Source organism: Sarcophilus harrisii, chromosome 2, assembly GCF_902635505.1.
Source record: "Sarcophilus harrisii chromosome 2, mSarHar1.11, whole genome shotgun sequence".
Classification (NCBI taxonomy): domain Eukaryota; kingdom Metazoa; phylum Chordata; class Mammalia; order Dasyuromorphia; family Dasyuridae; genus Sarcophilus; species Sarcophilus harrisii.
In genome coordinates, this window is record NC_045427.1 from 245497646 (window position 1) to 245525135 (window position 27490).

The 27490-nt window shown below is 36.0% G+C and overlaps 1 protein-coding gene across 14 annotated transcripts in view; it reads left to right on the forward strand.

Annotated features, from left to right (window-relative positions):
• The first annotated feature begins 241 nt into the window (after positions 1 to 241).
• TPD52L2 (TPD52 like 2) overlaps positions 242 to 27490 on the forward strand; it is a 40908-nt gene continuing 13659 nt past the window's right edge. For 3 of the 14 annotated variants that reach the window (XM_023494430.2, XM_012554105.3, XM_012554107.3), the window contains exons 1-3: positions 12156 to 12337; positions 17356 to 17498; positions 20237 to 20385. In XM_023494430.2, coding sequence (XP_023350198.1) covers positions 12319 to 12337; positions 17356 to 17498; positions 20237 to 20385 — 311 coding nt within the window. In that variant the 5' untranslated portion in view covers positions 12156 to 12318. Of the gene's footprint in view, positions 432 to 12151; positions 12338 to 17355; positions 17499 to 20236; positions 20386 to 21539; positions 21600 to 24232; positions 24293 to 27490 lie in introns of those variants that run through there. The other 11 variants (XM_031951813.1, XM_023494427.2, XM_031951814.1 and 8 more) reach the window with 9 other exon arrangements.

Here is a 27490-nt window from a genome sequence, read left to right on the forward strand (position 1 = left end):
GTTAGCTAGCAAAGTAGAAAGGAAGGGGATTAAGTCCTTGACTGGGGGTTAACCCTAAAAGTGATTTAGCACCTAAAAAGAGTTAGTGAGGGAATTTAGTAGAGTAGGTTTTTTATAAGGGAAATATAACCTGGCGGTGGGGGTGGGGTGTTATATAACTTAGTTTTCTGATTGGATACAGTTAACTGTGGAATTATGATGCTTTTGTCAATGGAAAGAATTCAGTTAGGAATTCTTCCAGAGACTTCCACCAGGGAAGGGGCTATAATAATGGTCCTACTTACAAAAGGCCTACTCAATTCAAAAAATCTACTTCTAATCCTGTCAGTGCTCCTCCCTGCTTGCCACAGGGAGTAACTAGGCTTCCAGATTATTTACAATAATTCAGACTCTCTCTGTCAAGGCCCATCTAACTACCAGGACCTCAACAGGTGAGACATTTTTCCTTTATCCTGCAGAAGACTTTAACCTTACTTCTCAAGGGCAGCTACTATTCTTATAGGTTCTAGAGGTATATGTATTCAGTGGATTTGAATTTCTAAAACTATATCTTGAGGTCCCACCAAGGTATTTCCATTAATAGTAGTCTAGTAGACAAAACTCCAAGCTCTTTACTAAGAGATCCTCTTTATTAAGAAATACTTTACTCAAAGATCAGATGATAGATTAAAAACAAAAGATATAACATATTCTCTCTAAATCTGGGACCTACTAACCTATAAATATACATACCTATGATATCAGCATACATTTATAATAAAAACACACCTGTAGAACCTATAAAGTATTGAGATATACATGTAGGGAATACAGTAGACAAGGCCATTCACCCCTTCAGTACTATAGAATCCCTGATGTACTTTTCTCTTCTTATTGAGTCTGATTACTATTTCTTCAAGGCTGTTTACCTCTGTTGCAGGTGTGTGTGTGTGTGTGTCTTGGGGGGGAGGCCAGGAAGTTGTTCATCTGGGCTTCCTGCATTTTCATTTCTTCAAAGTTCAATTCCAATCAGCTAGAAGAAATATCCCTTGAATTTATGGTGTATTCTCTATTACTAAGGGATCATACTTCTTGAAAAGGCCTCCTTCCTTGAGTCACTGTATATCTTTTTTTTTTTTTAATTAAAGCTTTTTATTTTCAAAACATATGCATGGATATTTTTTCAACATTGACCTTTACAAAACCTTGTGTTCCAAATTTTCCCCTCCTCCCCCCTCTCCCCTAGATAGTAAGTAATCCAATATATGTTAAACATGTTAAAATATGTTAAATTCAATATATGTGTATATATTTATACAATAATTTTGATGCACAAGAAAAATCAGATCAAAAAGGAAAAAAAATAAGAAAAAAATGCAAGCAAACAATAATAAAAAGAGTGAGAATGCTATGTTGTGATGCACACTTAGTTCTCACAGTCCTCTCTCTGGGTGCAGATGGTTCTTTTCATCACAAGATCATCATCTCATTGTTGGAGAGTCCCGTCCATCAGAATTGATCATCACATAATCTTGTTGTCAGGTATAATGATTTCCTGGTTCTGCTCATTTCATTTAAGTTCATGTAACTCTCTCCAGGTCTCTCTCAAATCATCCTGCTGATTGTTTCTTACAGAACAATAATATTCCATTACATTCATATACCACAATTTACTCAGCCATTCTCCAACTGATGGGCATCCACTCAGTTTCCAGTTTCTAGCCACTACAAAAAGGGCTGCCACAAACATTTTTGCACATACAGGTCCCTTTCCCTCCTTTAAGATCTCTTTGGGATATAAGCCCAATAGAAAAACTGCTGAATCAAAGGGAATGGACAGTTTGATAACCCTCTCAGATTGACTAAGATGACAGGAAAAGATGACGAATGTTGGAGGGATGTGGGAAAACTGGGACACTAATACATTGTTGGTGGAGTTGTGAACGGATCCAGCCATTCTGTAGAGCAATTTGAAACTATGCTCAAAAAGTTATCAAATTGTCTATACTCTTTGATCCAGCAGCGTTTCCACTGCATATCTTTATAGAAAATATTTAGCTCTGCTTCCATAATCACGCTTCAGATTCTCTTGAAGTGGAGAATTCTGTCTCCTAGTGGGTAAATTCATCTGCGAGATGCCATAGCCAATAAGGGTATGAGGAGGACAGAAAAATGTCCTATTTTCTCTCTATGGTCCTTTAACATAGAACACCACATCACAAAGCTAGACCTGGCCTGAACTCATCCAAACTGACTTGTTATCAAACTCTTCAATTTTCTTTTAAGTCACTCAGGGATGGGACCAATCTTTTGCATATATAGTCTATAAAAGTCAAGTGATTTTTTTGAACTTTGTAAAGCCATCACCAGATCTGGTTCCATCTTAACAACTAGCTTAACACTTCATATTTACTTTTCACTATCTGTGACTGGGGCAGCTAAGTGGAACAGTGAATAGGGTACCAGATCTGGTTTCAGGAAAAGCTGAGTTCAAATTTGGCCTCAGACACTTACTAGCTATATTAACCAAGGCAAGTTAATTAACTCTGCCTCAGTTTTCTCAACTGTAAATTGAGCTGAAGAAGGAAATGGCAAACCATTCCAATGTCTTTGCTAAGAAAACTCCAAATGGGATCACAGAGAGTCAGAAAGAATTAAAACAACTGAATAACAGCAGCATCTATGACTATATTCTGGGCCTTCTGATCTCAAAGTTTAGTCAAAGATCAACTCTCCTCCAGATATAAAAGACCCAGAGCAATTCATGATCTTACTCAGAAATTCATTGAATACTCAAATTGCTCACAAAACACACTAGTGGGTGCCTTCTCCCATAATAATGATGATGTTGTCATTAAATTGATACCCTTATATTCTAATGAAATCCCTGTAACACAAGAATGTACATAATTTTCCCCTCAGACTCACAGTGCTGCTCAGTTACTATTACTTTTCCTGGAAGGTACACATTGTTTGGGGACTTCTGATTAAGTAAACTTTTGTTGTTGTTGGACTGGATCTATTCAAGTAATTCATTTTGCTCTCTAAATGAGATGCTGCTCAGGAGCTAAATTCATTTTCTTTTTTTTCCCCAAGGAACACAATACTAAAAAAAAAAAAACAAAAAACAAAAAATCTATTTCTCTATGGAATGTCTGGTATCAAAACTCAACTCAAAGGTCTCTCAGAATTTAAATTCTCCCCAGGCAGCACCCAGACATGAGAATTCCTCTCTCAGCTGAGTGGGCACAGACATATGTATATTTCTTCCTAGTGCTTCAGTAGGGAACTTTCAGTGTCAGAATTACTGCTGTCTGTTAAACTGGGACATCTCTTCTATAAGGTTCTGTGCAATAGCATCAACTGCTTCTGGGTGTTAGAAGAAAGAAATTTCTTTCCATCATTGTTGTATGAAAGAAGGCATAAAAGGAAAAAAATGACAAAGGAAGACGTGAAAAATCAAGCAATTTTCTTTTTTAGACCAAAAGAAATCAGATGTGAAGTCAGTCAATGATCAGGAGGAAGCCCCAGTCAGTCAGTAAACATTTATTAAGTATCTACTATTTGCTAAGAAAGAAGATAGAAAGGCAAAAGACAGTTCTTGCTGAAGGAACTTACAATCTAATAGGGAAGACAAGATGAAAACAACTATGTGCAAACTATATGCAGGATAAATTGAAAATAATCACCAAAAGAAAGGCACTAGAATTAAGTGGAGGAGGTAGGAAAGGCTTCCTATACATGGTAGGACAGTAGCTGGTATTTGAAAGAAGATATGGAATCCAGGAGGTGGAACTCAACCTGTACCACAGTAGAAAAAGATAGATTTCATTGAAAAGTGTACCTGAAATGACTCCAAATAAGAGTATGTTTCTATAATCTCAAGCTGATTGAGGAAACTCATTTAGAATTTCCTTATAGCTACTTCTATCTCTTATCATCTTGACCAATTTGATGGATATGAAGTGATACAATTGTTTGAATTTGTATTTTTATTAGTAACAATTTGCAATATTTTTATATAATTGTTGATTTACATTTCTTCCTTTGAAAACTGTCCCCACCAATTTTTCCAGCTTCCTTGCATTCCCTCTCTGGTTTGATGCAAAACTTATATTCAAATAAATTTCAACTTTCTCTTAGTTTTTAACACAATACTCCATTTCTCATCTCCATGTCTTTGTAATGGCTGTCTCCCAGTCTAAGGTACACTTCCCCTTTATGTCTACTTTAAATAGTATAGGGTACACTTCCTCTTTATGTCTACTTTAAATATCTCTTCCTTCAAGATGCAGCAAATGCATCACTTTCTACATGGAACCAATTTCTCATTTGCTAAAGCCCTCCCTCTCAAACTATTTGATATTTTATTCTCTTTGTGTTTTATCTATATAGACATACATACATATGTATATGTATGAGTATATATGTATACTGTTTCCATTATTAAGATTTAAGATCTTTTCAAGGTGTTCCATTCATTGCAATTGTACACCCAATACATAGCACAATGCCAGGAATATAGTAGGTAATAAGTACCTGTTAATTAAGTAAATACAAAATAGTTGGTAATAAGTACCTGTTGATTAAATAAATACAAAATAAATACAAATTGTTTAAAAAACCTTCTGTTAACTTGGATAGAAGCCTAGTCTTGGAGCCAGGAAGGTCTGGAGTCAAGTCCCACTTTTTATACAAACTATTGATATTTAATCTCTCAAGAGTCTCAAGTAAACTCTAAGAATATAAATTGCAGAGTAATTCCAGATCTTCAGTGACAGAGCAAATTTTCTCACAGGGAAGCTTCTTATACTGATGAAACTGGAGATCCAAACCAAAAAAAAAAAAAAAAAAAAAAAAAAAGGAATTTTGGCAGGGAACACTTAATAACTGGGTATCATCAGAAAGACCCTTAGGAGGTGGCATTTGAGCAGAACCTTAAATGGAACTAAGGATTCCAAGAGAAAGAGGTGAAATGGAATTTCCTAGCTCATTTCTTTCTTTATTTTTCCTTTTTGCCCCCAAAGTTCTTCTTTTGCCCTTTCCTTTTCTTTTATCTTTCAACTTCATCTAACATAATGGCTTCGATTAATAGTTTTATGCAGATCCCTCCTAAAATCTGTGATTCCAATACCAATCTCTTTTATTTCTATTTAACAAATGGACAACCTTACTTAAATGTTCTGCCAGTATTTTAAATATATTTTTAATATATTTAAATAAAATACCTTCTTCATAAAAATCTGTTCCTTATTTCAGTTCTCTTTTAAAAATTGAATTATAGTTATTTAAAATCAATATTTCAATTATCAAGCATTTGCTTTCCTTTTCTCTCATTTCCTCATTGGGGCAAAAAAAAAAAAAAACCCCAAACCTTGTAATAACTATACTACCCTAAACTTGCCTAATCTTGTCTGAAATGCATTTTTCTTAATGGCATCACTATACTTTTTCTTTTTAAATAAGTTTTTACTGGTGTTTTTTTACATCATCAAGATTTTCCTCATCATCCCTTCCCCTTTCCTCTGTCAGAAAATTATCTTACATAACATGAGATTTATAAATGAAAAATAAAAAATGGGCTGGCCACATTGTTTGAATATTAAATGTATACTTGCCAAACAAATTATTTTATGGAGAATTCACACAGGGCAAGCACTCACAAGGTGGTCCGAAAAGGGACACTCTCAAGGTATATCTTAGGAACTTTAGAATTCATTGTATGACATGGGAGACATTGGCACAGGACTGCCCTGCCTAGCATCCCCTCATCAGAGAAGATGCTGTACTCTATGAGCAAAGCAAAATTGAATCAGCCCAAAGGAAATGGGAAATGTGCAAAATTAGAGAGGCTACCCCAAATGTTCATATGGACTATTTGTGTGCAATAGTGGCAGAGCATTCCAAGCTTATATTGGTCTGATCAGCTACATTAGGATACAGTGTAACTTCATTCTATCAGTGATGTCACTTTGGTCTTCTTTGATAGCCACAGACAACAAACATGTTTCACAATCATGGATATTCCACCATGGAGTGGAACAGGAGTATCTTTTGACCATGTAATTCTTTGTAATTTTGCAATATTAACTTTTTTTTTGGTCATGGTTCTTTCTGTTAACATTTTTATAGCCATTGTATATACTGTTTTCTTGACTCTGCTTACTTCATTCTGCACTAGTACATGTATATCTTTCCACTTTTCTCTGCTTTCATCATATTCATAATTTCTTACAGTGAAGTAATATCCCATTACAATAAGGTACCATATTTACATATGAATTCTACCAAACATTTAAAGAACAATTAACTCCAATACTATATAAACTATTTGAAAAAATAGGGAATGAAGGACTCCTACCAAATTCTTTTTATGACACACACGGTACCGATACTTAAACCCCAAAACAGAGAAAGAAAATTATAGACCAATCTCCCTAATGAATATTGATGCCAAAATCTTAAATAAAATATTAGCAAAAAGATTACAGAAAATCATCCCCAGGATAATACACCATGACCAAATAGGATTTATACCAGGAATGCAGGGCTGATTCAGTATTAGGAAAACTATTAGCATAATTGACTATATCAATAACCAAATTAATAAAAACTATATTATTATCTCAATAGATGCAGAAAAAGCATTTGCTAAAATCCAACACACATTCATATAAAAAAAACTAGAGATTATAGGAATAAGTGGACTTTTCCTTAAAATAGTAAGTAGCATCCATTAAAAACCATCAGTAAGCATTCTATGTAATGGGGATAAACTGGAACCATTCCCAATTAGATCAGGGGTGAAACAAGGTTGCCCACTATCACCATTACTATTCAATATCATATTAGAAATGCTAGCCTTGACAATAAAAGAAAAAGAGATTAAAGGAATTAAAGTAGGACATGGGGAAATTAAATTATCACTCTTTGCAGATGGTATTATAGTACATTTAGAGACCCCTAGAAAAATCAACTAAAAAACTATTAGAAGTAATCTATTTATTTTTATTTTTATTTTATTTATTTATTTTTAAATAACTTTTTATTGACAGAACCCATGCCAGGGTAATTTTTTACAACATTATCCCTTGCACTCACTTCTGTTCCCATTTTTCCCTTCCCTCCCTCCACCCCCTCCCCCAGATGGCAAGCAGTCCTATATATGTTAAATAGATTACAGTGTATCTTAGATACAGTATATGTGTGCAGAACCGAACAGTTCTCTTGTTGCTCAGGGAGAATTGGATTCAGAAGGTAGAAATAACCCAGGAAGAAAAACAAAAATGCAAGCAGTTTACATTGATTTCCCAGTGTTCTTTCTTTGGGTGAAGCTGCTTCTGTCCATCCTTGATCAATTGAAACTGAGTTAGATTTTCTCTTTGTCAAAGAAATCCACTTCCATCAGAATACATCCTCATACAGTATTGTTGTTGAGGTATATAATGATCTCCTGGTTCTGCTCATTTCACTCAGCATCAGTTCGTGTAAGTCTCGCCAATCCTCTCTGTATTCATCCTGCTGGTCATTTCTTACAGAACAATAATATTCCATAACATTCATATACCACAATTTACTTAACCATTCTCCAATTGATGGGCATCCATTCATTTTGCAGCTTCTAGCCACTACAAACAGGGCTGCCACAAACATTTTGGCACATATAGGTCCCTTTCCCTTCTTTAGTATCTCTTTGGGGCATAAGCCCAGTAGAAACACTGCTGGATCAAAGAGTATGCACAGTTTGATAACTTTTTGAGCATAGTTCCAAATTGGTCTCCAGAATGGCTGCATGTGTTCACAATTCCACCAACAGTATATCAGTGTCCCTGTTTTCCCACATCCCCTCCAACATTCCGCATTATCTTTCCCTGTCATTCTAGCCAATCTGACAGGTGTGTAGTGGTATCTCAGAGTTGTCTTAATTTGCATTTCTCTGATTAATGATGATTTGGAGCATATTTTCATATGGCTAGAAATAGTTTTAATTTCTTTGTCTAAGAATTGTCTGTTCATATCCTTTGACCATTTATCAATTGGAGAATGGCTTGATTTCTTACAAATTAGAGTCAATTCTCTATATATTTTGGAAATGAGGCCTTTATCATAACCTTTGACTGTAAAAATGTTTTCCCAGTTTATTGTTTCCCTTCTAATCTTGCCTGTATTAGTTTTGTCTGTACAAAAACTTTTCAATTTGATATAATCAAAATTTTCTATTTTGTAGTCAATAGTGATTTCTAGTTCTTCTTTGGTCATAAATTCCTTCCTTTTCCACAGGTCTGAGAGGTAAACTATCCTATGCTCTTCCAATTTATTTATAATCTCGTTCTTTATGCCTAGGTCATGAACCCATTTTGACCTTATCTTGGTGTATGGTGTTAAGTGTGGGTCAATGCCTAGTTTCTGCCATATTAATTTCCAATTTTCCCAGCAATTTTTGTCAAATAATGCGTTCTTATCCCCAAAACTGGGGTCTTTGGGTTTGTCAAACACTAAAAGTAATCTATAACTTTAGCAAAGTTGCAGGATACAAAAATAAATCCATATAAATCGTCAACATTTTTATACATCACTAACAAAATCCAACAGCAAGAGATACAAAGAGAAATTCCATTTAAATAACTGTTGATAGGATAAAATATTTGGGAATTTATCTGCCAAGGGAGAGTCAGGAACTATATGAGCAAAACTACAAAACACTTTCCACACAAATAAAGTCAGATCTAAATAATTGGAAAAATATCAAATGCTCTTGGATAGGTCAAATGAATATAATAAAGATAACAATATTATTTAAACAAATTATTATATTAAACAAATCTATTTATTTAGTGCTATACCAATCAAACTCCCAAGAAACTATTTTACTGACCTAGAAAAAATAACAACAAAATTCATCTGGAAGAACAAAAGGTCAAAAATTTCAAGGGAATTAATGAAAAGAAAAGCAAATGAAGGTGGCCTAGCTGTACTATATCTAAAACTATATTATAAAGCAGTGATTATCAAAACTATTTGGTACTGGTTAAGAAACAGAGTAGTTGATCAGTGGAATAGGTTAGATTCACAGAACAAAATAGTCAATAACTATAGCAATCTAGTGTTTGATAAACACAAAAACCCTAGCTTGGGGATAAGAATTCACTATTTAACAAAAATTGCTGGGAAAATTGAAAACTAATATGGCAGAAACTAGGCATTGACCCACATCTAACAGCATATACCAAGATAAGATTGAAATGGGTTCATGATCTAGACATAAAAAATGATATAATAAACAAAGTAGAAGAACATAGGATACGGGGCAGCTAGGTACTACAGTGGATAGAACACAAGTCCTGAAGTCAGGAGGACCTCAGTTCAAATCTGATCTCAGACTTCCTAGCTATGTGACCCTGAGCAAGTCACTTAACCTCAATTGCCTCAGGAAAAAAAAAATTATCCCATGGATCAAGTCAGGACAGGAGTACCTGGGATATAATCTGAAGAAAATAAAATAGTTTACCTCTCCGATCTGTGGAGGAGGAAGGAATTTGTGACCAAAGAAGAACTAGAGATCATTATTGATCACAAAATAGATAATTTTGATATATTAAGTTAAAAAGTTTTTGTACAAACAAAACTAATGCAGACAAGATTAGAAAGAAGGCAATAAATTAGGAAAACATTTTTTATATTCAAAGGTTCTGATCAAGGCCTCATTTCTAAAATATATACAGAATTGACTCTAATTTAAAATAGTTCAAGCCATTCTCCAATTGATAAATGGTCAAAAGATATGAACAATTTTCAGATGAAGAAATTGAAACTATTTCTAGTCATATGAAAAGGTGCTCCAAATCACTATTGATCAAAGAAATACAAATTAAGACAACTCTGAAATACCATTACACTTTTGTCAGATTGACTAAGATGACAGGAAAATATAATTATGGAGGTGTGGGGGAAAACTGGGACACTGATACATTATTGGTGGAACTGTGAAAGGATCCAACCATCTGGAGAGCAAATTGCAACTATGCTCAAAAAATTATCAAACTGTGCATACCCTTTGATCCAATAGTATTTCTACTGGGCTTATATCCCAAAGAGATCTTAAAGGAGAAAAGGGACCCACATATGCAAAAATGTTTGTGGCAGCCTTCTTTATAATGGCTAGAAACTGGAAATTGAATGGATGCTCATCAATTGGAGGATTGCTGAATAAGTTATGGTATATGAATGTTATGTAATATTATTGTTCTGTAAGAAACCAGCAGGATTATTTCAGAGAGGATTGGAGAGACTTACATGAACTGATTCTAAGTAAAATGAGCAGAACCAGGAGATCATTATACACAACAACAAGACTATATGTCGATCAATTCTGATGAATGCGACTCTTTCCAACAATGAGATGATTGAGGCCAGTTCCAATGATCTTATGATGCAGAGAGCCATCTGCACCCAGAAAGAGGACCATGCGCACTAAGTGTGAACCACAACACAGCATTCTCACTCTCTATGTTTTGCTTGCGTTTTGTTTCCTTTTGTAGTTTTTTTCTTCCTTCTTGATCTGATTTTTCTTGTGCAGCAAGATAACTGTATAAATATGTATACATATATTGGATTTAACATATACTTTAACATATTTAATGTATTGAACTACCTGCCAACTAGGGAAGGGGGCTGGGGGAAAGGAGAGGAAAATTTGGAACAGAAGATTTTGCAAGAGTCAATGTTGAAAAATTACCCATGTATATGTTTTGTAAATAAAAAACTTTAATAAAAAATAAAAATTAAAACAATAAGGTACCCTAATTTGTGTAGCCATTCTTCATTTGATGAGCATCTATTTTGTTTCTAATTATCACAAAAAGGATTTCTATAAATTTTGGTGTGTACGGGAACATTCTCCTCAATAACTTACTTGGGATATAAATAAGCCTAGCAATGCAATCTCAAAAAGTACATACATTTTAATCACTTTAATCGCATAACTCCAAATAACTTTCTAAAATGGTTGTAATGATTCACAACTTCACCATTATCCAATTGGTGTTAATTGTTTCTAGGTACCAAAACTTTTATCAGGATAATTGATGTAAATGAAATACCATATTCCCCCCCCCCAAAAAAAAAAAAAAAACTCATAAAATAGGATAAAATAGTATTGCCCTTATTTAGTGGAGGAAATTTTGAAGTGAGACATCTTTTCCTGAATCACAAAATAAAGAATCAAGTTCAAGCACAGTGTCATTACATTTTCTTTGACATCCAACCTGTGTAAGAAAAGCCTATAGAGGAAACTCTGATGCAGAAATCCATTTGCTCACTAAAATGGAGTCTTAAGAATGCCTGGGGCACCGAGAGGTAAAAAGACTTCAAGGTCATATAGCAAGTAGGTACCAGAGGCTGGATTTGAAATCAGATCATGACTCAAGCCACAGCTGTCTATCCACCTCTCCATTCAGCTTCTTGCCTCTGCACAATATCGTACTACATTAAAATTAAATCCCCAAAGCTTTTTATGAAGCATCTAAGTGCAAGGTAAGTGTGAGAGGGATACTAAGGAAAAACAGCCAGTCTTCAAGGATTAACCTTGTTTATTGGACTGAATGAAAAATATCTTCCATTTCTTAGCAGTGGGATCCCCCAATTCCCCTAGCCCTGAAAGGTCACTAAGTCCGCCTACAAGACGGAGGCACCCGATGGAAGAAGTGGGGGGTTTGCGGGTGCAGATCCAACTTGGAGAAGATTGATGACAGCGAAGGCCGGGAAGAGGGGGAAAGTCTCGTGGAGAAGTCTGGGAAACTTCCAAGCTACTTTCCCCGCGAGATGTGGCTGGGAACGCTCGCGCTGGTGTGGCCTGGAGGAAGACCTAAAACTGAACGAGTTAGGGGGAGATGAGGTTCAGGCGAAGGAGACTGCAGCCCAACCACAGAAAACAAGCTAGGATCCACACACTGCGGAGTCCTCCGAGTCCCCACACTACCCTCATCTGGACGCCTTTCCTGCCTTTCTAGCCCAGAGCAAGCTCATCTCAATGGTGAATGCGACCTGGGCCGGACTACCCCCAAACCCCACCTGCCTTGTCCGTGTCACGTGACCCGACACTCGCCTATCAGAAAGACGGAATTGGAGTGCGGACGTGGCCGGAGGATGCTCTCATTGGATGATTCCGGAGGAAGGTGGGGCCAGAGCGCAGCTAGGGGCCCCCCCCAGGGGAAGTGAGTGGCAGCGGGTGGAATTACGTGCAGTGGTAGCGGCTGCAGTGGCTCCGAGACTTCTAGAGACCGAGTGGAAGTGACGGACCCCAAGCTTGGCCTCGGCCCTTGCCCCGCATACGGCCCGGACATGGATCCTGCCAGCCAAGGTAGCCCAGGCGGGCGGAGAGCAGGGACGGAGGCCCAGACTGTTAGACCGGTCGACTGACTGACTGGCTGACTGACGGACGGACAGGCCGCCCGGCCCCGCCTCTGGTCCAGCCCGCCCCTCGGGGCTCCGCCCCCAGCCCCCTTAGCCCTTGACTCCTTTCTGCACTCTGGGCTTCTTCCATCTCTTCTCCCTGTCCTCGTACCCGCCTCTCGCCCTCTTCTCTTCTGCCCAGATCTCCCTGTGGCTCCCCGGCACGTAGCCGTCCCCCCCCCCCAAATATGTGTTCCTCCGTGGTCCCCCACCCTTGTATGTGCCCTTCGGTGCCCCCACCTTTCTTTGGTAGACCCATCCCCGGCTTCCCCTGTTCGGAATTCCTACCTCCTCCCCCAAACACACTGATCGGATGGGGATACGTCTGCCGGCCCTCTATCTAACCTTGGCCATCTCCCGAATGTGTCATCTCATCCAGCTCTTATTTCTCTGGATCGACTCCCTACCTCCCAACCCCTCCAAAAAAAAAAAAAAAAAAAATCCAGGTAGCCCAGAATAGAAGAGAACTCTGGATTTGGAATTAGAGGACCTGAAACTTTTTGCATGTTGCCCCTGCCTGTTAATAGTACTCTAGGAGGCAAGTTTTTCCGCAGTAATTTCTTTTGTAAAATAAGCAGATTTGATTTGATTTGACAATCTCCTTCCTGTTCTGAATCTGTGATTCTTAAAACCCCCCGGGAATATTTTCCATTTATCATCTGGGACCCTCTTTGGCTGTTTCCCTTCTTTTCCTGGCCTGTATCCTCCATGATTAATTCCCATCCAATCTCTCTAAGCCATTTCCTCCTCAGCAACTTTCCAACAGAAGATCCCTTTCCAGTGCATTCACCTCTTCTCCCTCCCCCGGCTCTCTGGGAGTAGCCCTTGAAGTAACCCTTTAGTCCTTTCTTTCCATCATCTTCATTCTGCAAATACTTATTAACTAAGGAACTACATTCAATGATGCCTACCCTCATTTTTATCACCCTTTTGCCCTGAACTTAGCTCTCTCAGGTTTCCTACCCCACAATGTTTTCAGATTCTTCAGTCTTCCTTTCCGAGGTTTCTCCTATGTCTTGTATTTTTCTTAGACCTCTTTCTCTTAGTATTTTTAATTTTCTGCCCTCCTTTAGTTTCCTCTAGCTTTGATTCAGCTTTCCTTACCCTTGATCTTCCAAATCTTCATCCATGTAGACGTCTTCATCTTTAGTTACTTCATTTCCAGACTCCCCTTCCCTTCAACTCCCTAGATCCCTCATTGCCCTGTCCCCTCCCTCCATTTTTTCAATCTATTTTCATGTTTCTTTCCCTGACAGATCTCCCACACAGGAGTTTTCCTTCCTCCTCCCCCCCCACCCCCAATCCCTTCCACTCCCTTCCTTCTCTCACTGATATTTGGAGAATATCTGTAGTAGGTACTTTCAATATAGAATCAGATTTGTAGGGTCAGCATCCAGAATGCTGTTGAATAATCACAGTAACTCTTTTCACTTTCATTGTGTTATTTCTCTCCTACTCAGGTTGTCAGGGGGACATTCCTCTTGGCCTCTATCTGTTGTTAATATGGGTGTCTCGAGTTATCTAATGAAGGGTAGGAGGAGGTGTAATTGGCAAAGCTGGTGGGTCAAGTTGTAATATTGACACACCTAAGCCAGTCTTTCAGAAAAAGCCTCAGTTGTGTTTCAGTAGCCTGGTAAAAAGAATGTGATAAGAAGTCTGAATCATTTTAAGGTTTGGGTAAAAATAAATTCAGGGGTTTCAGAGTAGAGAGAATGTTTTACATTTTTGACAGATTTTACATCTATCAAAGTTTGGATTGTTTATAGTGTCACTGGGTTTAGTTTGCTTGTTTTTAGTTTGACATTTTATGTTTTTATACCTCAGTGGGTGGTTTTTTTGTTTGTTTTTAATAATTTGGTGATTGGTATGGGAAAAGTATTTCTTGGTTTCTGTTTTCTTTAATTACTGCATTCCTCCCCAGGGTATGGTTTTCTAAAATAAAATTGCATCTAGAGAGAGAACTATGAAAACTGAATGTGGATTGAAGCATAGTATTTTCACCTTTATTTTTTGTTTCTTTCTTTCTCATGTTTTTTTTTTTCTCTTTTGGTCTGATTTTTCTTATACAACATAATAAATATGGAAATATGTTTAAAAGGATTGCATTTATGTAACCTATATCATATTGCTTGCTGTCTTGAGAAGGGGGGGAAGGAGAAGAATTTGGAACACAGAATCTTACAAAATGAATATTGAAAACTATTTTTACATATATTTGGAAAAATAGAATACTCTTGGGGGAAATAAAATTGATGGGTAAGAACTGTAGTAAAATTCAGATGTTCATTTACCTTAGTGGTTACCTAGCAGATAAAAATGATTAAGCAAAAGAATATGAATTAAACAGAAGTTAAATTCAGAATTTTTAAAAAGAGGACTTTTTCATTCAGTTGTTACCTACAGAGCACCTATGCCTGGGGTTCAAGGCTCAAAGCTAAGTGCTACTAAGGATATAAAGGTGAATGAGACATTTTCCTTGTCCTTAAGAATCTTACAATCTGCTGTAAATTTTGCTTTTAAAAGGAATGCCTTTATTATTTTTAATAATGTACATTGAGTGCTAGACAAATATTTTGTTATTAATTTGTAATGTTTTACAGTAGTTATGTTCTAAGAAGTGAAATAAGCTACATTTTTGAGCTATCTTCTAGATTTCTAGAGTATAAGGGCCAAAAGACAACATGCTAAGAAGGGATAGATCTCATTCAGTACAAGAAGTTTGAACTTGATATGGAAAGTAGTGCAGCCATGGATGTAGTCAGTCAACCAACACCTAGCATGTATTTCACTCTTGCTTTGTGCCATACACTGTGCTAAACACTAGGAATACAAAGAAAAGCAAAAGCAGTATCTGTCCATGTAAGTAACTAATTAATACAAGATATATACAGAGTAGATGGAAAGTAATCTGAGAGGGGAAGGCTCTAGTAGCTATAGAGCTAGAGGCTTGAGCTGAATCTTGAAGTCAGAGAAACTAAAAGCCAGTCCAAAGATACAAAGTAGGGAATATTGTATGTGAGGAACGGTGAGTAGAGCAGAATATTTGGAAGGTAGAAAAACATAAGACGCTTTAAGTGAGAAACAGGACATTTTACATTTAATGCCAGAAGTGACATAAAGCTATTGGAGTTTATTGGTATGGCCAGACCTTTGCTTTAGGAAAATCACTTTGACAGCTAAGTGAGGAATGAGGGGACACTTGAGGTAGGGAGACCAATTAAAAGGGTAGACAAGTGAGTAGTGATCAGTACTAAAGTGGTGACTGTGTGAGTGAAGAAAAAGGCACATATTACATATGAAAGATGTGGTGAAAAGAGGAATGTTAAGATTTAACAATAATTAAATATGTGGGTTGAGTGAGAGTAGAGAATTGAGGATAATGCTGAGGTGGTGAGTCTGGGTGCCTGGCAAAATTAGTAGAGCCCCTGATAGAACAGGGTATTTTGGAAGAGGGGATGATTTTGGGGAAAAGATAATGATTTCTGTTTTGGACATAAAGATTTTGAGATGCCTATAGGGTATCTATCCTGTTGGAGATGATGTTGTTGTTTGTCCTTAGTGAAAAGGACCATGACAACAAAGAGGTGATGCTATGACATGAAAGTGAATTGCATTTAAGTGAAGGACAGTGCAGTCACCTGCCTCACTTTCCCCTCCAAAGCCATCTGGGTCCAGTGGCAGATTATAAATCTAGATGACTGGAGATGACCCTGGAAAAAATGGGAAATCTTAGTTTTTTTTAAACTAAGGTCTTTAACAGGTCTCAGTTTGACTGAGGCCATACCCATTTAGGCTAGGTAATACTTGAGGTAAAAAAATCTCCAAACAAACAAATAAATGAAGATGTAGCCAAGGAGAGAGACTTGGGCTGGATATATAGTTCTGGATAGAGGTGGTAATTGAGCCTATGTCTACTTATGAGCTCATCAAGTGAAATAATGTAGAACTAGAGTTCTTAACCTCTTTCTTTGTGTATGTGATGAATTCGTTTGACAGCTTGGTGAAGTCTAAGGACCTCTACTCAGAATAATGTTGTTTTTTTTTAATATAGAAAATAAAATGCATAAGATGGCAAAAAACCCAATTTTATTAGAATACAACTATTAAATTATTTTGAAAAATTGTAGAGCTACAATTACAAATTACAAAAAATTGTAAAAACCTGTGGTGTAAAAGGAGAAGAAAAGAGGACCTAGGACAATCTTGGGGGACATTCATAGTTAAAAGATGTGATGTGGATGAAGAATGAGCAAAGGAGACAGAATAAGCCTTCAGACAAATAGGAAGTGAAACAGGACAGAACAAGGGCATAAAAACACAGAGAGGAGAGGATTCAGAGGGAAATGATCAGTGATATTAAATGCTTCGGAGAGTTCAAGAAGGGAAAGGATTGCAGAAAAGGCCAGTTGATTTGGCAATTTAAAAATCCTTGGTAACTTTGGAGAGAACAGTTTTTGTAACCTCTTCCACTTTCTGCCAACATAATGCCCAGTGGCATCTCTGAATATAGGACATAACATAATACCTGAGCTAATGGTTTTAGTTTTGCTGACATCCTGCAGTGGTGGTATTATTGACAGGTGTTTCTCGTATATAATTCAAGTACGCACTGTGGTAGAGGAATTCGATGGAATGGGAAGCTAGAAGTGCTTCCTGTCATAGAAATTTCTTTATTTTAAACAAACAAATAAAAACCCAACTAACAATTGCTGCCATATTTGTAGTGAGGATTTTACCACTTAAAAAGTTAGAATTTTCACAAGGGAGACCAAAGCTCAGGGTGTTTCTGTTTCATGCCTTTCTAAACTCAATAAACAATTGGTATTTTCTATAGCCGTTCCTTTTTCTCAGGGAGATCTGTGCTATTTGAAGATCATCCAGATTTGTTAATTTGTTTTTTCTCATCCTATTTCTTCTAATGGACAGATATCAACCTGAATTCTCCCAACAAAGGTCTGCTATCAGATACCATGACTGATGTGCCTGTGGATACAGGAACTGCCAGGACCTCCATTTCTGAGGGCTTGACAGAGGCAGAAGAAGAAGAGCTCAGATCTGAACTCACTAAGGTGATGATAATGTTTTCTTTGCTCAAAATTAATCACAGCCTCCTTTCTTTAAAGAGGAAAGGATGCTGTAGTGTCCTTATAAAATGTTACGATGAGAAAGCATACTGTGATTGAAATCTGAGGCTGCTCATTCTAAACATGGTTGCCTGTTATTATTGCACCTGGTAATAGCCCATATTTTGCCATTTACAAAGTACTTTACTCACAATAACTTTTGAGGAAGAGAGTACAGATATTACTCTTAACTATTTTATAGATGAGGAAACTGAAGCTGAGAGAGATGTAGAGAGATGTAACTTGTTCATAGTTACACCTAGTAGCTAAATTGAGGATTTAGTAGCTAAATTTAATTTAGTAGCTAAATTTCAGCAGCCTCCAATTGCGTCTTGAAGCTAGTGATTTGGTAGACTTGATAATAATATTGTATGTACATCCTTTTCCCTGATAACTTTGTTATAGTTTTGTTTTTTGACTGATGATGAGTAGCATGGCAAGAAATAATGCTTGAAAACCATTAAAGGAAGGGAAGGCTAGGATGAAGGCAGCCACCTTAAAAGTTTTTCTTTCTTCCCTCCCTTCCTTAAATTAGACCTATAATTTCATTCTTTTGAAGATCTTCTGGTGAGGAATCTTTATCCACCAATTTAGAATTGCAACTTTTCTGTATCTGAGAGTCTTAAAAGAGTTGCCTGAGAGAAAGCTTAAGTAATTTGCCTGAATTATAGAGCCAGCATGTTTGAAAAATGGAACTTGAATCCAGGTCTTGCTAACTCTTTCTATTTTTTTCCCCTGATGTAATTAGGGTTAAGTGACTTGCCAGGCTCACACTGTTAGGAAGTATTAAAGTATTTGAATGGGATTTGAACTCAGGTCCTCTTGACTTCAGGGCCAGTGCTCTATTCATTGTGCCATCTGACTGCTCTCCTTCCTGATTCTGAGACTGGTTCTCTAGCACTATGTTGGACTGCTCTTAGAGATTATCAAAGAATTTTTTATCAATTAACTTTTTTTCAACAAGATCTCATGAGGACCTATTAATATAACTTTTATGCATATCAACTATAAAAATGATATTTTGCTGTTTCCACTAAATTTCTTGGGATACAAAGTTAAAACTGATTAGTTTAAAATTATAAGACACAAAAAAAGAAGCTCACTGAGCATTTTGATAGGCTCTTTGTAATTAAAAGTGTTAGTATAAGTTTGCTCAGGTTACAGTATGTTTTACCTCCTGCTAAAACAAGGGATAGAGTGATAGCAAATTCTTTAAGGTAAGGATATCTTTAATACAAAACATATTTTGTTATTTAGAATCCAACTTCAGGGGTTTAATAAACTGTGTTCAGATACATAGTTTTCATACACCAGTATATAAGGTTTCATATTGTTGAGAATTATTACAATTTACATTTTACAATTACAATATTACAATTATTTGTAAGTTGGAAAAAAACTTAAGGGAAAACCAACTATGATCCAAAGGAATTAATATTTTACATTTTATTTCAGAATACCTTAAGGGATTTATAAACCAAACACCAAGACCTGACTGCTCTTGATGGGATTATTGGGTGAAGGAGTTTTGTCACTTGCAGACCCCAATCAAAATAGTCTAGATCAAAGCTTCTTAAACTGTGGGTCACAATCTATATGGGCCTTGGTTCTGAACGTATAACATGCACTTTGCACTGTACATACATCAATGCTGCCAAAACACCTTGGCTCAGATTCAAGATAGGGGTCCAGTAAAAATTTCTCGGTGAAAAGTCCCATTATTTCCATGAAATCATTGGTGCAGTGCCTCTCTCTATCCTTGTTTCTTCTCAGAGAACTACATTTTTAAAATTTAAAATAATAGCCTTTTATTTTCAAAGTACATGCAAAGAAAGTTTTCAACATTCATTCTTGCAAAATCTTGTGTTCCAAATTTTTCTCCCTTCCTTCCCCTCCCCCTCCTGTAAACAGCAAGTAATCTAATATGTTAAACATGTACAATTCTTACATATTTCCACATTTATCATGCTAAATAAGAAATATCAGATCAAAAAGAAAAAAAAATGAGAGAGAGAGCAAAAACAGACAACAAAAAAGATGAAAAAACTATGTTGTGATCCACATTTAGTTCCAACAGTCCTCTTTTTAGATGCAGATGGCTCTCTCCATTAGAAGTCTACTGGAATTGGCCTGAATCACCTCATTAGAGAACTACATTTTTATAACACACAACTAGACATGGGCTGAACTCAAGGCTGTGTTATAGGGAAGTTTAATCCAAAGGATAATTTTCAGAAAAAGGAATTTTAAAAACAGTAGTGTGCATTAGACTTGAGCCATTGCAGAAGTCTTACTTAAACCAAAGAGATGAGTAAGGCTTTGTAGCTAGTGAAGTTATTACAATATTTAACTATAATGCATTTTAAATATTGTGTTCCAAGATGAATATTTTGCTTTTAGAGACAAGTTCTCATAGCCTATTGAATATGCTGAATTAGTTTTTACTGGAGATACAGAGATAATGAGGTGTAGCAGAAAGAAAAATAGATTTGAGGTCAAGAGAATTGGGTTCAATTCACTAATTAGTAGTGACCTTGAACAAGTCACTTAGTTTCTCTGAACAATTTCCTCATTTACCTAACAAAGTTGTTATGAGGAAAAAACTTTGTAAAGCTTGAAGTGCAATAAAAATGTGCATTGTGATTATTGATCATATGATAATAAATATTTTTATTACTTTGAAGGTGGAAGAAGAGATTGTGACATTACGGCAGGTCCTAGCAGCCAAAGAAAGACACTGTGGAGAGCTGAAGAGGAAGCTGGGCCTGACTCCTTTGGATGGACTGAAGCAGAATCTTTCAAAGAGTTGGCATGATGTTCAGGTCTCCAATGCGTAGGTTTCCTCATGACTTTTTTCTCACTTGTAGGTGCAACTACTTTGTAGAAAAGCAGTTGTGCTCAAGAGATGGTTGTTCTTTCTCCCTTTTTGTCAAGAGTATGTTAAGCTCTCACTGTCAAGGGATAAAATGTGTCTATATAGTAAAAGAAAGTTAGGGATGAGCACTGAAGTTTAGGAAATATTTTAATTATTCAAATATAGAGCTAATAATTTTTCAGAATTTTGTTCTCAGAGGTAGAAAAACTAGGTTTTCATGTAGAAATTGAAAAAGAATAATTTTAAGTAATTCAGAATCAAGAGTACTAATTCAATTCCCCACAGAGATTGCGGTTTTTGGTGGGTCATACAGTGTAGTAAATATTGAAATGCATACATTTCCTTAACATAAGAACTTAGTCACATAAGTTTGGAATCTCCAACCCAATAACTATTCTAGTCTTCTAAAATACATATCTATTTTAGTCTGTCAGACTAAGGCCATTTGAAAAACTATAGAATTTCAAAAGCTGGGAATAAAAAAGCAATCCTGACTTTTCATTATAGAACTCATTCTAATTTCTCGCAACTATTATAACCAATAGCTTGGAGTGGGATTGATCAGGGATGAGGAGAGAGTATATTTTGTGAACCAGGATTCCCCTTAATTAAGAAACTCTAGGCCTGCCCTATGGAGGAACTGGCACTTCATATGAACCATTCTAAAACAAAGCAGTTCTAATTTCTGAAAACTTCTCTGTTTTAAGTACAGGTATGTCAGTTGTCAGGTGCATTTGGTTTTAAGGCCTGCTACTAACCATTAGTCTCTTTCCTGTTTCTCCTTACACACCTGTAATTGAGCCCCATTATTTAATAATAACACTATTTACTCAAAAGATGTTAGAACTGAAAAGGAACTTAACACTCCTTCTAGTCTTAATCTAGTTTCACATGGTCTTTTAATTCATGGCCAAACAGCATATGCTAAACAGCCAAACATCACTCTAAAAGCTAGAACTATTACATTGCACATGATGAGGATGTCAGAGTGTGAGTGGGCATTTTCTAATAATTTCTGATTCTTTGCTTTCTCTCCTACTATTTAATATGCAATTTCAAACCCAATTTAGAATCTTGATTTAGAAATTCACCACTAGAATTTCTGTTTCTAGCTATGTGAAAACATCTGAGAAACTTGGCGAGTGGAATGAGAAAGTGACACAGTCTGAACTGTGAGTTCACCTGGCCTGTCAGCACCACTCTGCCCCTTGGTTCTTCCTGTCCTGTGCTTCTCTTTCAGGTGGCAGGGAGGGCTTTCTGTGCTTGGGGTGAACTTTTGTTTAGTGTTTGATGACTAATTGGCTATTTCCCATCTCAATTATCAATAAGATTAGACCAAAAATATTCTATTGGCTTTTGCAAATCAGGGTGCAGTAGCACTAAGAAATTTCACTCAGTTATCAGACCATATTTAAATTTATTTTACTTTGCTCTTAACTATAATTGATTAATATTATCAGGACAATTAAAGTACTCTATCTTCTCAGAACATTTTCCCCTTGCCTGGTTGTTTAGCAAGCAAGCATGTATTAAATGCCTGCTTTGTATGGATTGTTATATGGGGGAGGGGAAGAGCCAAAGTTTAAATAAAGCCTAGTCATTGATGGCCTTTATGGAGTGATTACTATATGATAGTTCTAAGGCAAATCAAGTATGTTAGCTGCCAGTTTGTTCTTCAATATACCTTTAAGGCTTGGTGAGAAGTCCCTTAAATTAAGATTATTGGAAAGTCTGTTAATACTTAGATTTTAGTGGCAAAAAGTAAAAAAAAAAAAATTACTAGGACAGCCACTTCTGTACTCAGAGATCCTTTTATTTGAAATTTTCTACAAAGTCAATAAAGATAAGAATAAATCTCTAATCTAGCTAGAATTTTTTTTAATAGAGAAAAAGGGCAGGAAGTACTTTTGAAGTGGTTGCTCCGCAGGATTTTTCCAGGTCTTGTTTTGAAGGAAGTGTGACTGTAATCATCAGAGAACATGAGCAGAAAATTCCTGTGTTTGTGCTTCCTAGCACATAAGAATACAACTTAACTCAGAGGTGATGGAAAATCATTATCTTGAGCTCTGCTTGGCTACAACTTTGTACTTTGATTTTCTCATAGGAGCTGAGTCTGTTGCCCTAGTGGTTTGGATCTCTCACCCTGGGTGTGTGCTAGTAGAATGCCAAGTCTCTGAAAGAAACGCTCCTGTATTGTTGATACTTTCTTTTAGGACTTGAAGTGGAAGTTTTAATTTCATGTTAAAGGCTCTGGGATCCACATGGCTTTGGATATTAAGCAAATTTATCATGCAATTTGAAAAGGATTAAACTAAATTAGATTTGGTTAGGTAGTTGTCATATTCCCTGAGGTAGGAATGAGATCCTGATATGTCCAGTGACACCATGGCTGGGCAGGGGAGGGAAAATCTTCATATGGGGAATTCAAAATTGGAATCTAGAGAAGCATAAAATGAATAGGCAACATTGTGGAGATAGAGCATTGGATTTGAAGTCAGGAAGCCCTGAGTTTGAATTCTTCCCTAGACACTTATTGGTGTGACTCTGGGCAAGTCATTTAATCTCACTAAGCCTCAGTTTTCCTTATCTGCAGAATAGGTTATTAGTAGCACTTACCTCACAGGATTGTCACAACAATCAACAGAAATAATTTAAAGAGTACCTGTTCTGAATGCTGAGATGTGTATAACAGTCAGTACCGAAGAGGCAATGTTAGAGAGCCAGCTATCTGTTTGATGTAATCTGTCTCCTCAAAACTTTTGGGCTTTTTTGGTGGCTACAGCTGTTCCCCTACCTTAAGCTGACATGTTGATGGGACTAGCTCCCTTCAGATTCAGCTGTTCTGATAAGATCCTGTGTGAAGACTTATAGGACAGAGCAGTCTTTGTACTTGTTAAATTATTTTTAAGGTCACTATTACTAATGACCACAAAAATCATCTTTTTTCTCTAGTAGCTCAAAATACTTAGAGAGCTAATTTTTCACTAGTGGTATTATATATTATACATATATAATTTATAATTTAATATAATATATAATATAATAGTGGTAAATTAGACTGGTCCAGTGCTCTGGGTAGGGAAATAGGGGCACAGAAGTCCTCAGCTGTGGAAATCAAGAGGAAGACCTTAAGAGATGAAATCCTAATGTAATGAAAAAATTTAATACAAAACGTTAATACTACCAAAGCAACAATTTAGTTCAGTTGATGTCATTTAACTGGAGAAACTTAGGAAATGTAACTTATAAATTTCTCTCATTAAAATGAAAAGAATCCAGGTATATGTTGCTCAGAACTGACAGTTGATAAGGTGATGTGTTTTACCACCAGAAATATCATATCATAGTAGCTTGAGATTTTTCTGAGGAGCAGCTGTATCTTGTAATATTTCACTAAGGCTTATGTTATAGTGGGAAATGAATATGTTTAATATTTTAATTATGTTGGGGGGCATAGCTTAACTCAAAGGATAAATGGTCTTGCTATGTATGAATTAATTACTAATTCCTGATGATGGGCAGAGTTATAAAGGTGATTTCAAAACCCAGAATTTGCTGCTAGTAGATAGAAGGAAAATATGTTTATTGAGGTTGAATCTGCTAGAAATATTGATATTTGCTACTCCAGTAAAGACTAGTGTTAGGAAGTACATTGTTGATATCTATATCTAGCTACTTATAGTTGTGGAAAGATTAAATTGCTCTAATTAAGCTTTAATGTCTATACCTATTACTTATTTAGTTATAGGGAAAGTGGCTGCCAGGAGTATTGGTACTGTCTTTTCTAACATCCATGTATTTGTAGATATCTTTCAGCAAGCAGCACATTGGAGGACTGGAGTGAGAAATTAACCCATTCAGAAGCGTGAGTGTCTGAAACTTCCGTGCAAAATATTCTCTTTTTTTGTATTGGGTTAAAGAAAACCTTTGATATAATTAACAATTTCTGTTCTTATCTAATTATTTCCTTTGATTCAAATTATTTGTTCAGTTGGGGAAAATATATTTCCTTATTTATGAAACAACATAGCCATGGATTACCTCACCCTCAGTAGTTTCTTGCTTTGTTTGGTTATAGGGTGGGGATGATCAAAACTTTGAGTCATTTGACTTGCATTTTAAATTGGTGCTGATGTGAGTCAGTGAATGTTGTGGAGTCAGTAAACTTTTAGCTGTAAGAATCCTCTGACTCTTCTCTCCCCTTCATTCTCCTCTCTTTTCTTCCCTCCCAATCCCTCTCTTACTCCCTCTACTTCCCCAAGATGAACAATGCTTAGGATTGGTGCTGGTAATCAATGGCCAACCTAAAGAGAGGGGGTAATGGAAGAAGAATAACATCAGGGAACAGCAGAAAGAGGAAAAAGTGCATATGGTGGAAATAGTAGACTGTTGCTAGCTTTACAGATGCCGCTCAGTGCTACCAGTGTCTTAGAGTATCTATCCTTGGTACAGATTCTTTTCCTAATGAGTTTTTCTGGCCACCCTTTATTTTCAGCTTCCATGGGCAAGAAAAGCCCTAAGATAAAGGAACTAGTCCCTATGCCTTATTTTAAGAGAGTATGGAAAGAAAGGGTTCTTCTATTTATTTGTGGTGTTAGTACTAGGATATTAGTAAAGGTAAAATAAATCATTTGACATACAAAATTTGTTATATTTTTATTTTGGGGGAAAAAGCTTTCTTCTGTTTCTATTTTCTTTGCTTTGTTTATATATTTAAAAAGTGTTCCATATCAATCCATAGTGGTTGATACTACAAGGTATTTTAAAATTCTAATTTTTTAAAAAATTCAAGATGATCAATTAAGCCCATCTTAGAAGTATCAGCTATACTGCTATCTAGAACTATTGCTTTCAAGATATTCTTCCGCCATTGTTGCTGGATGAAAAAGGATTTCTTTTTTGTCTTGTTTCAGTCTTCTCACTTGTCATATTTTGTTTAGCACAAATATAGATGGGATTATTTTAAAACCCTCATTTGTTAAATTTAGAATATTAACATGTGTTATACCTTTTATATACCTTTTAGAAAAGAGAAACATCAAGTTTAAAGAGCAAGTCATGTTTTCAATCTCTAAAACTAAATTTTTTTCTAAAACTAAATTTTGCAAGTAATTTGTCCATCATAGAGTTAGTCTTGCTAAGCTCTTTTTGATTTCAAAAATGCATGCTTGGCAATTATTAATTGGTATTAGATTAAAAAAAGAAATCATAATCCTGAATCTGTAAATAAAATTAACTATTTTCCCTTCAAAATGTTTGTAATGATTTTATTTGGGTTTTGAACTTTAATAAAATAAAAATGGAAGAGATGACTGAATATTGTTAAATAGCCAGGTTTGGGAAAGTTAAGGAAATAGGCAGGGAACATCCTTACTGCTAACAAATTTGAGTTCTAGGCAGTGAGTGGCAGGTTCTTCTGAAGAGAGCCTTGCCTTCATCATTTAGTGGCAGAACCTTTTCATAATTGTAATAACAGATTTTGATATAGGTCTTGCATTTCTGTAGTATGGAACTTTTTGGATTTGCTTCAGACTTGTGTGGCTGGCAGCATAAAACTGGCTTACTATTGAACTAGAGAATGGAAGGTAGATCCAAATCATTTAACTGAAAAAATGAAGACTACGGTATAATTGTCAAAGAGAGTGATGATAAATAAGATCCCTTTTAGACATGATGGGTTGTTTTAAAAAAAAAAAAAAGTTGTACAACATTTTCTTTCTATGTTGGAGCATTTTCTTTGAATTACTCAGCTGTTTTGAGTATTTGAGTAAAAGAATTGATTTAATTCAGTTGCTTCACATTGAAGATTTTTGTCTTAGAAGAAGAAACGTTCCTGGATAGGTGTCTCCTTATATGTTTGATTTGGGGAAGTAACTTAAACTCTTAGAATCTTAATTTTTTCACTGGTACAATGAAAAGCTTCGACTGGATGAGCTGTGAGTTCTAAGATGTAGTAACTTCTGTTATTTAAAAAAAAAAAAAAAAAAAAAAAGTACAGCTTCTTTGGGCCCCTGACTAGGTATTAGAGCAAATTTCAGATCTTGGCTTAGATCTAACATGTTAATGTTATGGTTGTTACAATGCAAAGGCATTCTTGACTCTTGGAAATGTTATACTCACACATTAGATTCATTATGAAGAGGAGGACATTTTGGAGAATGTTTTCTCTAAAGTCACTTAACCTCAGTCTCCTCATCTGTAAAATGAGATTAAAAATGGCACCTATTCCAGAGATAAGAGTAAAAATCAAGTGAGAAGATGTAAAGCAAAAACTTGGTTACATATAGGAAGTGATGTATGTATATACATACGTACATATGTATATGTATAGCATTCTTATCATTTACTGACTAGGAACAGTGGGAATGGGATTTTCTTGCCAAGGTTTTAGTGGGTATTTAATTTTTTTCCCTTTACTAAAGTATGTCTTACATTATAGTGCAAGAAGTAGTTGGCACTAGTATGGATTTCTTCCTAATCAATTCTTTGATTCAACATTTATTAAACTCCTGATATGCTACATATAGGGCTTTGTCCTAGGAGACATAATATTAGGTGATGCAATAGCATTTTAAAGTTTGCTTTAAAATGTTAAAGTTTACTTAGAAGTGAATTGTCCCATACCCACCCATCCACAATCTAGAAAGTATTCATAGATAGTATTCACCTTTGTACTTAAAATTGTTCTGACAGTATGGGAGAAAACATTCTCAAAGAGCATTACAATTGAGATAAAATGATTTACAAACAGGAATTGGTTGGAGAACACTAGAAGACACTAAATAATAAAATATTAGCTTGTGTGGTACAGATAGTAAAAGATCAGTGTGACTTAGCATAATCATGGAGACTTTCAAAGAGGTCTTAGCATAATCAGGGAGGAATAATACTTGAATTTGACCTAGAATAATAGGTAAGATTTTCTTAGGTAAAGCAGAGTGGACAATAATAATATGAACATAGTTGCTAAGATGAGAAGGTGTGTGAGAATAATGTGAGGATCTTGGCTTGATTAGAATAAGGACATCATGTGGAAAATACTTAGAAATTAGGTTGGTTAGTT